Source organism: Nicotiana sylvestris, chromosome 6 (assembly GCF_000393655.2).
Source record: "Nicotiana sylvestris chromosome 6, ASM39365v2, whole genome shotgun sequence".
In the NCBI taxonomy this organism is placed as follows: Eukaryota; Viridiplantae; Streptophyta; class Magnoliopsida; order Solanales; family Solanaceae; genus Nicotiana; species Nicotiana sylvestris.
This window is the reverse complement of record NC_091062.1, coordinates 120,489,331-120,502,666: the sequence shown is the minus strand read 5'-3', so window position 1 is coordinate 120,502,666 and position 13,336 is coordinate 120,489,331. Positions and strand designations below refer to the sequence as shown.

Below are 13,336 nucleotides of genomic sequence, written 5' to 3'. Positions count from 1 at the left end.
AAAGCTGGTGGCAAATTTTGAAGTCATTTCTCACTTATTTTGACCAAACAGACTCAAGAAGAGGACGTAAACAAGATAAAAGGAACAGAGTAAAGGACAAAGGAAAGAGGTGATTCCTATCAAGAAAACTACAAAGTAGAAACCTATCAGATGTGGACACCAACTCTAATGACCATGACATGCACCTGTGGCCTATTCTGTCAAACAAATCTGATGTTCAACTCTTGTTATACCTCTGTACCGTGAAACTGGGCTTCAATGCTCTGATTATCCAATATGATTCACAATCCATATTCGACTTGTAGTGCCCGAAGGGTTTTCACTATCAAGCCTCTCTCATTTTGCTCTTTCTCTCAACTTACCGTCACATTGCAGTGCCCGTGAGAGTTTTTGCCAATAAGAATCTCTCATTTTTAACTTCTCTCAGCTCCCGTCGCCTTACGGTGCCCGTGAGGGTTTTCACCAATAAGACTCTCTCATTTTCATTATTTTTTCTGCTTGGACCAGAGTGTTGCCCTTGATATGAATCACCTCCACTTGCTTGATTTGGCATCTCTCGAAGACTGATCGGAAGGTCTTTCTTTGGACCGTAACGTGGGCTTTTGGATGGGGTTAAAAATAAAGGATATCATAGGCTCAAAACAATTCACATGAGTTCAAAATTACAACTTTCGGAATCAGATTTCTTACAATAACCATAACTTCTGCCCCAGTTTCTTGCTTCGGGACTTTTGGATTTTTATTTTGATGGGACCGAACCGTGAGGCTGCCTACGTATCCTTAAAAAGGAATCAGGTCGAACGTAGTTCATGTCATAGAAATTACTTTGTTGTTGTATTTTTTTCTTTTCTCTTTCTTCTCTCATTTTTTTTCTCTTTTGCTTTTCTCTTTTTTTTAAATTGTTTTTCTTATTCTTTTTACTTTTCTTCTTTTTTTTCTTTTTTTTCTCTTTCTCTTTCCTTTTATTTCTCTTTCCTTTTCTTTTTCTTTTTCTTTCTTCCTTTTCTTATCTTTCACGCTTGTGTTTCTGATATTCGCTATTGATTTCGAAAGAGGGGTATGAAAGAAAATAAATAAGGCTAAAAAGGGGTGACGAGGGATAAAGTGTTTAGATAGCAGAACAAAATGCCTTTATCATTCCAATCTTCAAAACATGTCAGGTACAAACAACACAATTAAACAAACCAAGGAAAACAATCGTAACATCTTTTGATTGCGCCAGACTCGATGACCGTATCCACACATTCGCCTTCTACATCTGTTATATACAAAACACCATTGGACAACACTCTCACTCTCATTACCATGAACGACCCCTTATAAATTTGGGGCAAACTTGCTTTTATCTTCAAATTGATGCAACAGGATGCATTTCAATAGGGGTTCTTTATGTTCTATCTGCCCCCGTTTCACACAATTCTGGCTTGAAGTGATCTCAAAATGCCTTTACTTATTTCCCTCAAATGTCCCTACATCTTCAACATTATTTCATTGCTTCGTGATTAAACTGACTTTTAAAACCAGGCTGAGAATTACGCGTGCATTTCACGTCATTAGAGCCAACAGGAAAAGAACTATAAAAAGAAAAGAGAGCTAAACGAAAATGACTAGAAATCACGAAAAACAGAAAATGGCATTAGACAGATGGTAAAAGGGTTTAGAGAACAAAACAAACAAACTAAACTGGGGTTACAAACCTATAACAAACCTAGACAACGCTAAGTGAGATAATACGACTAAAGGAACTAGACAAAATAAAGGATAGAAGGATTTGAATCACAAGACGATGTCTGGATTATAACCCTGCAATAACCCAGACAACAGAAATGACAACAAACTAAACCACCAAAAGCTCCTCTCTCGCTGACCAAGAAATGGAGCGTCTTTCCAATTACCAAGCATGGTATCTTAGCCACTGAATTCTGCATCAGCAATACTAGGACCTCCACAAGTCTTCATCACATTGCTCTTAACAAATTGCTTTTGGGTTCCTTTTGCTGGCTCGTTCTTAAGATCAACCCCTGATAGCACTGAAAGCTTAGTAGTACGTGGACCTCCGAGCCTCCCAGAAGAATTCTCACATTCCTTTTCAAAATAAATCATACCCACCATATGCGTCTCATTATGCACAGGCGATGGACTTTGGCTAGTGTCTGCTGCATCTGGATTTTGCACGATAATGTGTCTTGCATCAATAAGCTTCTGAATCGCATTCTTCAGATTCCAACACTTCTCTATGTCATGCCCCGGGGCATCTGAGCAATATGTGCACCTTTGAGAAAAATAAAACTTCTTTGGAAGAGGGACATAGTGGAGTATGAATCAAGGTGCCTAAATTGCTAGCAACTCAAGTATGAGCACCAGAGGCTAGGTGGCCTACTTCAGCAAATGACTATACCTGAGTGGAAATGGGAGCGCATCACTATGGACTTCGTAGTTGGGTTGTTGAGGACCTTGCGGAACTTTGATAAAGTTTGGGTTATTGTCAATAGGTTGACCAAGTCGGCACACTTCATTCCAGTTGTGACTATATATACTTCAGAGAAGTTGGCTCATATTTACATTCGGGATTTCGGTTGCATGGTGTGCCTATTTCCATCATATCAGATAGAGGCCCTCAGTTCACTTCACATTTCTGGAGAGTCATACAGATTAGTTGGGTACCCAAGTAGAGCTCAGTACAACATTTCATCGACAAATCGACGGGCAGTCGGAGTGGACTGTTCAGATCTTGGAGGACATGCTTAGAGCATGTGTGATTGACTTTGGAGGGTAGTGGGATCAGTTCTAGCCTTTGGTCGAGTTTGCTTACAACAACAGTTATCAGTCCACATCGAGATGGCTCCATTTGAGGCTTTATATAGTAGGCGATGTCATTCTCCGATCAGATGGTTTGAGTCTAGGGAGGCTAAGTTATATGGTACTAACTTGGTGAATGATGCCTTGGAAAAGGTAAAGTTGATCCAGGAGAGACTTTGCACAGCAGAGTCCAGACAGAAGAGTTACGCGGATCAGAATGTGCGTGATGTATCATTTATGGTCGGCGAGAAGGTTCTCTTGAAAGTCTTGCCGATGAAGGGTATTATAAGATTCGGGAGAAAGTTGAGCCCTAGGTTTATAGGCCCATTTGAGGTGTTGAGGCGAGTTGGGGAGGTTGCTTATGAGCTTGCTTTACCTCCCAGCCTATCAGAAGTTCATCTGGTTTTTCTTGTGTCTATGCTTCGGAGATACCATGCCGGCTTGTCACATGTGTTAAGACTTCAACACTATTCAGTTAGATGAGAGCCTGGGTTATGAGGAAGAGACAGTTGCCATTGTTGCTAGACAGGATTGCCAGTTGAGATCCAAGAGGATTTCCACGGTAAAAGTTCAGTGGAGGGGCCAACCAGCCGAGGAGGCAACCTGGGAGTCCGAGGAGGACATACAGAATAGATATCCACACTTATTCAGCACTCCAGGTATTAATCTAAACCCATTTGAGGACGAACGTTTATTTAAGAGGTGGAGAATGTAATGATCCGACTGGTCATTTTGATTTCTTTAACCCTGTTCCCGTAGACTAGACCTTCCGTACTTGTTTTTACTGATTTATGACTTGCGAAGATGGGTAGCTCGGAATTTGGAAGAGTTTGGGTTGAAATCAAAATACTTGGTTCCTTAATGAAGCCTTAAAAGTCCAAGTTTGGCATCGGTCAACATTTTGAGTGAATGACCTCAGAATCAAAATTTAACAGTTCCTATAGGTTCGTATGATGATTTCGGACTTGGGCGTATGTTCGGATTGAGTTTTGGGTGACCAGGGGGCGTTTCGGCACCTAATAGTTGAAGTTGAAAATTTGAGGAAATTCCATAAGTTTGGGTTAAAATGGATTTTTACAATCTAGGCCTCCGTTTGGGATTCCGAGCTTAAAATAGCTCCGTATAGTGATTCTGGACTTAGGAGCGCATCCGGAAGTGGATTCAGAGGTCTGTAGGTTGTTTCAAAGTCATTTGGCGAAAGTTAGAACTTGAAGTTTTTGGAAAGTTTGACCGAGGGTGGGATTTTTGATATTGGGTTTGGATTTCAGCTCCGGAAGTTGGAGTAGGTCTTTAATGTGATTTAAGACTTGCACACAAATTTTGGCATCATTCCAAGTTGATTTGATAGGAATCGGACGCGCGGAAGTGTTTTAGAGTTCATGAGTAAATTCATGCGTTTTGGTGTCCAATTCATAGTTTTTGATGTTATTTTGGTGTTCCGATTGCGAGAGCAAGATCGTATGATGTTGTTAGACTTATGTGAGTATTTGGTGTGGAGCCCCGAGGGCTCGGGTGAGTTTCAGACGTTTGGGAGGGGTTGAAAACACACTGGATTTCTGGTGTTCTAGGAAACTACTGCAGATCTCGCAAATGTGAGAGGTTGTCGTAAATGCGAACCTTACATTTGCGAAGAGGGAGTCGCAATTGCAAAGAAACCCGACCCAGGCAGTATCGCATTTGCGACACTTATGCCGCATTTGCGATCCCAGCAAAAGTTGCATTTGCGACTCTTTGGTCGCATTTGCGACCCCAGCAACTGAAGCCCAGGCTTCGCAATTGCGAGGCTTTTGTCGCATTTGCGAACCTGGTATCGCAAATGTGACATCAGAGGGTTGTGTCCAACTCTTTTAATGCGGGACTTAGGCTATTTATTTCATTTCACTTCATCTCTTAGGCGATATTTGGAGCTTTTGGAAGAGGGTTTTCACCTAACACTTTGAGGTAAGTAATTTCTACACAACTTGAGTTAAATACATAAATTATGGTAGATTAACATGTAAAAATTGGTTATGGAACTTAGTAAAAATTATATATTTAGGTTCCTAAGGCTATGGGTAACAACTTTCTTTGAAAATTTCCGAAATATGGGCACGTGGGCCTGGAGGTGAATTTTAGGAATCTTTCAATTTGGGGTGGGTAATCATTTTAATAGCGGAAATATGTACTTTTGAGTATAAATTGATTATTTTATGTAACGTTTGACTAGTTTCGAGTCGGCATCGAATTTGGAGGTTTGAGCGCATTCGTGAATTGGTAAGTAGACTTTGAGACGAGGTAGGTCTCTTTTCAAACCTTATAAGAGGTAATTAACCCAATAGGTGAATTAAATAAATATTTGTACCTATTTGTGGGGGCTACGAGGTAACGAGAGTCTGTACGTAGCTACTATTATGCTATTGTCCGGGTAGTTTAGGACCTGTATAATGCTTTCTATGAAATGTTTGCGTCCTTAGTTGCTAATATAATCACTTGAGTCATGTTAGAAATTGATGAAAGAATTATAGAAGGTTATATTCACTTACTTGAAGATTTATATGAGATACATGACAGTAAATGAGAAATTTGTGTTTTCTTAAAAAATAATTATTATTTATGGATCGGGCCCCGTTCGACCCTCCGACAGTGCACAGTTTAATATCAAGTTGGACCGGGCCGTACGATCTCGGCATAATTTGGGCACGATAATTATTTGGAACTCTCCATGATTTATGTGCTTAAATTCCTTGAAATATAAACTGTTAAATGATATGACTGAAGTTGAAATCATAATTGTGAAAGAAGAACTTATCACTTTATGTTATTGAGCCTTCAGTATTATTCATGATATCCATGCTTAGTATACCTCTTTAATTATATTGTTGATTGTCACACCCCGAACCTGGGGAGGCGTGGCTGGCACTCGGTGCCACACTGGCCCGAGCAAACCGCTTTGTAACTCATTCATTCCTTTTGTAACTATCATGGGCCAACATGGCCACAACTCGAAATTTACAATTGTAAGTGGGCAAATATTATATCAATGAACCATCGTTCCTAAAACATGAATACATACGGGCCGTCAAGGCCTCTGATATACTATAAAAATGAACCTCTGTCTACAAGGCCTCTAAGATTATTTGACATCAAATGGGATAGGGTAGAAGCTGACGCATAAGTATGTAACACAATTCTGACATGATGACTCATAGACTCGGCTGCACTCCGAATGAGGTGGAGTCATACCGATCGTTCGCTGAATGTCAATATCGTCTACTATAAGGGAACATCAAAGTGATTTTCTATACCTGTGGGCATGAAACGCAGCGTCCCCAGGAAAAAGGGACGTCAGTACGAATAATGTATCGAGTATGTAAGGCATGTAAATAATTATATAAAGGACATGAAAGAAACATGGAGTAAAGGACTCAACCTGTATATCTGGATAGATCTGTAAATTATGAAATATTTATAATGTCATGCATATGCATGTAAATGTCATGTAATGCATAGGTCTATACGTACATATCATCATCAAGCCTCTAAGGGCATCCCATCATATCATTTCGGCCACTGTGGGCAATATCATCAATGTATACCAGCTGATCAGGTGGTGATGCATATATGACGCCATAACCTTTTCCCATATATATATATACACACACACACGCATATATATATATATATATATATATATATATATATATATATACGTATATAGTATCGTCTAAGTCATGGGTAAATGAACATGTATAAATAAATGCAATGCATAATGAAGTAAGTCAATATCTTCTCTTGGAATGTTATGAGACCCAAGAATAGACAATATAGTAGTAGGACATATGGGAATCAGGAACATGGGCAACCTTAGTACTTCTAATAATAGAATCACTTCTGAAACTTGCGTGCTTGCTCGTTTCATTGTGTCATATGAATCATGCCAAAAAGGAAAGAAGTGATAGCCTTAACATACCTTAATTGCTCATACGAGATCGTAGAAGGCCGCCTTCTTTAAAGCTTCCCTACATCTTACGTCAATTGAGATAATTTGATAAAAGGAACCTCCGGTTAAGATTATTGTTCTTCTTTGTAAAAATAGAAAGAAGAAACGAGACTTGTTTTTGTACTTTTTGATTTGAAAAGAAAAGGAATGCCAATTTCTACGTATTGATTTATAATGAAGGAAAAGAAATGATATGATGCAGCATTAATTATCCTTGGCAGTGGAAACATGACTAGTTAGATAAGAGGGAACTTTTCATGCATGCTGGACACGTGTTCACCAAAAGTTATTGCTTACCACATTACTTCATGCCATATGGCAACCACACGGACATTCTTATCCATGGAATATGAGTGTAAGGATGGAGATTTTTGTAGCTCCACGTGGACATCACAATTGTCCCCTATTTTGGACACTTGTCTTCCACAACTACACATGTAATTCTACTCTCTCCACTCTCTCCTTAATTGATGACACATGGGTATATACTTGCACTAGTCACCCATTAAAATTAGACACCCATTTCGTAACCTCACCTAATTTGCACACGTACCCACCCCTTTATTCTACCTAATCTTTATATTGTTTTACTACTAACAATACTTATCCATAATTTCCTAAGTTGCCACCTCCATGTTAACTTGTATTAGTCGCTTGTTGCTCCTTACTATGTAGCCACGTGGTGTCATTCTAGTCACCTTGCAATCCTCCATATATCATCATCCTAAAGTAGTACTACAAAAATATGTTTAAGAAGAATTATGCTACCGTATCAAATGTATCTAACGGTATCAAGGTTGTTAAACTTATGGGTTCTTACAATAACATTGCCAAAAATCCTTTATATCTTCATAAATGACTTTAATCCCTTTTAAGCTCATATGGATACTACGACTCATCCTAGTACTAAAGTACGGGATGTCATACTACTAACATTATAGACTTCTTTTCCATTCAACACGTGTAATCTTCAGGTGCACGCCTAATGACTCATCACCAATATTTACACGTGTAAACCATGAACTTTAAATTCCATGACTCATATATGTACACTTAGTGCCACCCTTGGTCATATTAATTCCATGTGGCGGCCCATTAAAGTTCCTCTTTACATGTGTCATCACTTGGTCAACCATTCATTACATGAAGACACCACATATTTTTGCATATATGGATATATAACACTTACTTCCACTTGTTCACATCCCACATGACTTATGCTCCCACGTACCACTTATTCAATAGTCCTAATAAATTTCTAGTCTTACACTACAACCTTCCAATTAACCAACTACACATATAATTAATTCTAGCATTCAATTTGCTTAAATACTAATATATGTCATACAATTTACTATCACGATCATGTGGTATAACACTAATCCATAAATACGGGGTATTATAGCTTGGACCATATTGCATCTCAAAATGTTAAACTTTGACCAACCTCATTTTCTTCAACTCGTTTTCCCTATCACCTTCACGAATTTACTTGTCACTTGCTAGAAATAGCATAAATAATTGTAACCTCAAAAATAGTCTTGTCATTGAACTTATGTCAATTATCTTATGAAAAACCCAACGTAGAAAAGTACGGGATGTAACATTGATAGCCCATAGTAATTGTCTAAGTCGACCCCTCGTCAATACTTCTTTGAGGTTAGACTGGATACTTACTGGGTACATGTTGTTTATGTACTCATACTATGCTTATGTACTTAATTGTACATGATTTGAGGCAGGTGCATCTAGTTACCCGTCCGACGTGCGTCGTTGATCCCCACTTCGAGACTTCACGGTGAGCATCCTTCCGAGTCGTTCTGCAACAGTTGGAGTATTCCTTATGTTTTTTTACTTTTGTTTCTATTTTCTCTTAGACAGTAGTCTAGCAGTATTCTTTTGTATATTATACTAGATTGCCCACGCACTTGTGACACCAGGGCCTAGCACACTCACTAGTAGACTTATGATTTTGGGTTTGCTTATATGATTCTTATTAGTACTTATTACTTCCGCTTATTTATGTTTCTCTTGCGAATTTCTAAATTTTTTTAATAAATGAGGAAATATTACTACTTAATAATTTATTTAAACAGGAAACCACAAGTTGATCGGCGTTAGCTTGCCTAACAACGGTGTTGGGCGCCATCACAGCCTACAATAGGATTGGGTCGTGACACAAAGAATCACAGCAGTAATAAGAACTAGATCAACCGATATACCTTTAGTAGAAAAGAACAAGTAAACACTGTAAGGGAAAAATGCACGGCATCACCCTTCGTGCTTTTACTCTCAACCTTACCATATGAATCAAATAAAATGGTATAACATCACCCTTCATGCATTAACACTCAGAATATGGCACAACATCACTCTTCGTGCATTAACACTCACAAATCATGGCACGACATCACCCTTCATGCATTAACACTCACAAAGCATGGAACGACATCACCATTTGTGCATTAACACTTTCCCTCATCAAAACAATGAACATCAACCAAATGGAGACAGAAGTATCAAGAACAAGTCTTACTTCAACATTCGGTTCCACAATACCAACCTCAACTTTGGGTCAATAATCAATCAAAAACAAAATTCGTAAACATGATATGAATGATCAACATAACAATTCACTAGTCTAAGCATGGATAATATGATCACGGAAAGCAACAAATACAAGAATAAGACCCGCTCTCATGCTAAGACCCGACAACAACGCAGAGGTACTAGTCACCTCACCTATACGTTGTACTCAACATTCAAACACATAGAAAATATGCAAATAAGACCTAATCCCTCAAGCCAAGGTCAACCACGACACTTACCTTGCTCCAACGGCCAAACTCAAAGCTCAACCACTGCTTTTTCTCTCAAACAAGCCTCCGAACCAGTAGAATGTAGCAAATTACCAACAAAATGATTCATATAAAGCCTTAGGAACTACCCATGATTGCAAAGAATTCAATTTAGGCCATTTTTGAAAAAGGTCAACAAAAGTCAACACTCGAGCTCGCTTGGTCCAAACCCGAAATTCGGACCACAACCCGATTATCCATTTACCCCTGAGCCCGTTTATATAATTGGTTTTGGAATCCGACCTTAATTTGAGGTCTAAATCCACAATTTAACAAATTCCTAGTTTCTACCCAAAAATCCTCAATTCCACCATGAAAACCTTAGATTTTAGGTTAATGATTTGTGAAAAGTAATGAATGATTGAAAGAAAATGAGTTAGAATCACTTACCAATATTTTGGGGAAGAAATGGTCTTTAAAAAATTGACTAGAGGGTTTCTTGTTTTAAAGGTTTTGAAAAATGAGCAACTGCAGATGTCGCAAATGTGACCTGGGCTTCGCAAATGCGAAGCCCACAAGGAGCCATGACAAATGCGAAGCCCTTCGCAATTCTGCTGTCTTCGCAAATGCGAAGATAAGTTCGCAAATGCGATAACTGTATGGCCCAGCTTCTCTTCGCATTTGTCAGGGGTCGTAATTCTGATACCTGATCTCGCAAATGCGAGATCAGAGGCCTGCAACAATATCAGATACACCAACAATTCTTCAAGTCTAATTTCACTCCATAGCCTATCTGAAACTCACCCGAGCTCTCGGGGCTCTAAGCCAAAACTGCACACAAGTCTAAAAACATCATATGAACTTGCTCGCGCAATCAAATCGCCAAAATAATACCTAGAATTATGAATTTAGCACCAAATCAAACGAAATTTTCAAGAAAACTTTGAAACTTCTAATTTCTCAACCGAATGTCTGGATCATGTCAAACCAACTCCGTTTCTCACCAAATTTTACAGACAAGTCAAAATATGGTATTGGACCTATACCGAATTCCGAAACTAAAATACGGACCGGATATCCAAAAAGTCAAACCTTGGTCAAACCTTTCCATTTCATTAAGCCTTTAACTTTCAAATTTGGACAAAGTCCGATATCTCGGGTTAGGGACTTCCGATTTCAATTCCGGGTATATGCTCAAGTCCCAAATCATGATACGGACCCATCGGAACCATCAAATTATGAATCTGGGTCTATTTACCAAAAGTGTTGAACGAACTCAACTCCAATGAAGTTTTTAGGCAAATTTTCTTATTTTTTATCAACTTTTAACACAAAAGCTTTCCTTAAACACACGCGGACTGCGCAAGCAAATTGAGGAGGGTAAAAAGGAAATTTTAAGGCTAAGGAGCACATAATTGAGTTATAAACAGAAGATGACCTTTCAGGTCATCACATTATTCTTTGTAGATGCCTCCGGTGAAATCAAAATAATATTTCTATGTCATACATTACTTACAAATATTTTATCAAGAGGCATGACAGTGTTAGCAATAATAGAAAGTGGTATACCAACGACAAATTTACTGTGAGATCACCAACTTTGGATTTGATATGCCTCTTCAAACAACTTAAATTACCATTACAAATATATCAAAACAGAGCAATAGTGCTAAATTTAAAAGGAAAACAAAATTGATAATATGGGATGAAGCACTTATGACAAAGTGTCAAACAATTGAAATAATTGCTCTGAGTTCTTATTAATGAACCGTTTGTTGGAAATTTAATGGTTTGGGAGGTAATTTCCGTCAAGTACTACTAGTAGTTCTAAAATCGACAAAAGCAGAGACTGTAAAAGCTAGCTTGCCAAAGTTATACTTCTAGCCTCAAATGAAAAAGATTCAGCTAACAAGCTACATTCTCGGCTGCGTCCGACTAAACAAAATAAGGGACCGAATCAAGTCCTTATAACAAGAAATTGAATCACATTGAGGCCCGAAGTGCCGTCAGCACTAAGGTGTGGTCGTCTCCCCTTTTTCAGTTACATTTTATACTAACCTGAATGTAGATATCTGATCGAACCGCCGATCAAGCAACCGAAGCACTTTTCAACTCGAAGGCCTTATGTTCCAAAAGCGTACGTTGCACTCTTTTCCTTCAACCGGGTTTTTATCCCAAGAAGGGTTTTACCGTCAAGGTTTTTAACGAGGCAACATCTATATGCTACCTAAGGAAGATTCAACAAGTATTCAAGGATTCATTTGCAATCAACCTTGAATACTAGGGGGCATCTCCCCGGAAGGTCACTCACTCGGAGAACCCAAGATGCGCTAAATGGGGTCTCGATAGGAAAATGATGTACCGGGCCAAACGGTCGAACAAACCGTGCCTGTATAGAATAACCGATCCCCTAACAACGAAAGCATGTATACTTGTACCAAGTAATGAAATAATACTTTTCAAAGAATTTTGTGTTTCAAGGAAGCCTGGTATTTTCACAAAACGGCCCCAGAGCCAAAAAATGTCCAGAGCACCCGGGGACTGGCATCAACAAATCGAAATAATACGACCCCCGGGTCGGAGCTTCAAACTCATAAGCCCTCAATGAGGCAGCATCAAGATCACAAAACAGCTCTAGATCCAAAACGTCCCAAACACTCGGGGATTGGCGCCGAAAACTCAATGCCACATGACCTACAAGTAGGAAACTCCAAGATCGTAAGACCTCAATGAGGCAATACCAAGTTTACAAGTAATGGCTCACGAGCCAAGAAACTCTCGACGACTTGGGGACTGCCGCCAATCGCCACCCCCATTGACTTATCAAAACCCGAGGCCATAAGACCACATATGGGCAACCTCGGTCTCGTAAGGCCTATATAAGGCAACATCAAAATCTGTAAGACCTCAAGCAAGGCATGAACCATACTTGTACCATGCAATCAAAAATCTGTAAGACCTCAAGAAAGGCATGAACCATACTTGTACCAAGTAATCAAACTGTAAGAACTCAAAGGCATGTAAAATTTCTAAGACCTTACAAAAGGCATAATCCTGATCATAAAGTTAAGGCTATATATCAAACTTGTAAGACCCCTAAAAAGGCATACCCTCGATATAGACGCCAAAACTACTTCCCTTAGTGACTAAAACGCTCCGGCTAAACACAATGACTACGGTCACAAGGTTGTATCGGCCAAACTAACGCAACTCGAGGACGCCCGACCATCGCTATAATATCATAGGCCTTCAATTACTTCGAATATACTTCGAAAAGATGGTTAAACAGGCTACCCTCGACATCAAGCAAAAGAGCTTCGACCATGTCAGCTCCAAACTATAGGCTTCGAGATACTCATCCACCGAGCCAATCCTCCCGAGGTGCTCGATCATCGCCATATAACGTCTCACAATCGATGTTTTTATCAAACCGTCAAAGAGTCAGGCAAACACAACTTCAAAAGTCCTTAACGAGGGAAAAATAATGTCTACTAAAGGTTGCACCGACCCAATGCGTAAGAGCCACTATTGCCAGCCCATAATTGAGGTCGTACCGACCCAATGCGTAAGAGCCACCATTGCCAGGCCATATAAAAGGTCGTACTGAACGAATGCGTAAGAGCCTAAGGGCCAGCATTATATTCAAAAACTTGAGTGTCAAATGAGCATGACTCAAAACGCAACTCAAAGACTAAACCCGAAACAGTTAACTAAATACATCTAATAGCAAAAGCATAGGAGCTCAAAATGCTGGCTTATA

General features: G+C 39.2%; 1 protein-coding gene across 1 annotated transcript; it reads left to right on the top strand.

Moving 5' to 3' along the window:
• Window positions 1-2,838: 2,838 nt before the first annotated feature.
• Window positions 2,839-3,514, top strand: LOC138871196 (uncharacterized). The gene is made up of 2 exons (XM_070149064.1): window positions 2,839-3,201; window positions 3,275-3,514. The coding sequence occupies exons 1-2, from the start codon at window positions 2,839-2,841 to the stop codon at window positions 3,512-3,514; spliced, it is 603 nt and encodes a 200-aa protein (XP_070005165.1).
• Window positions 3,515-13,336: the final 9,822 nt, after the last annotated feature.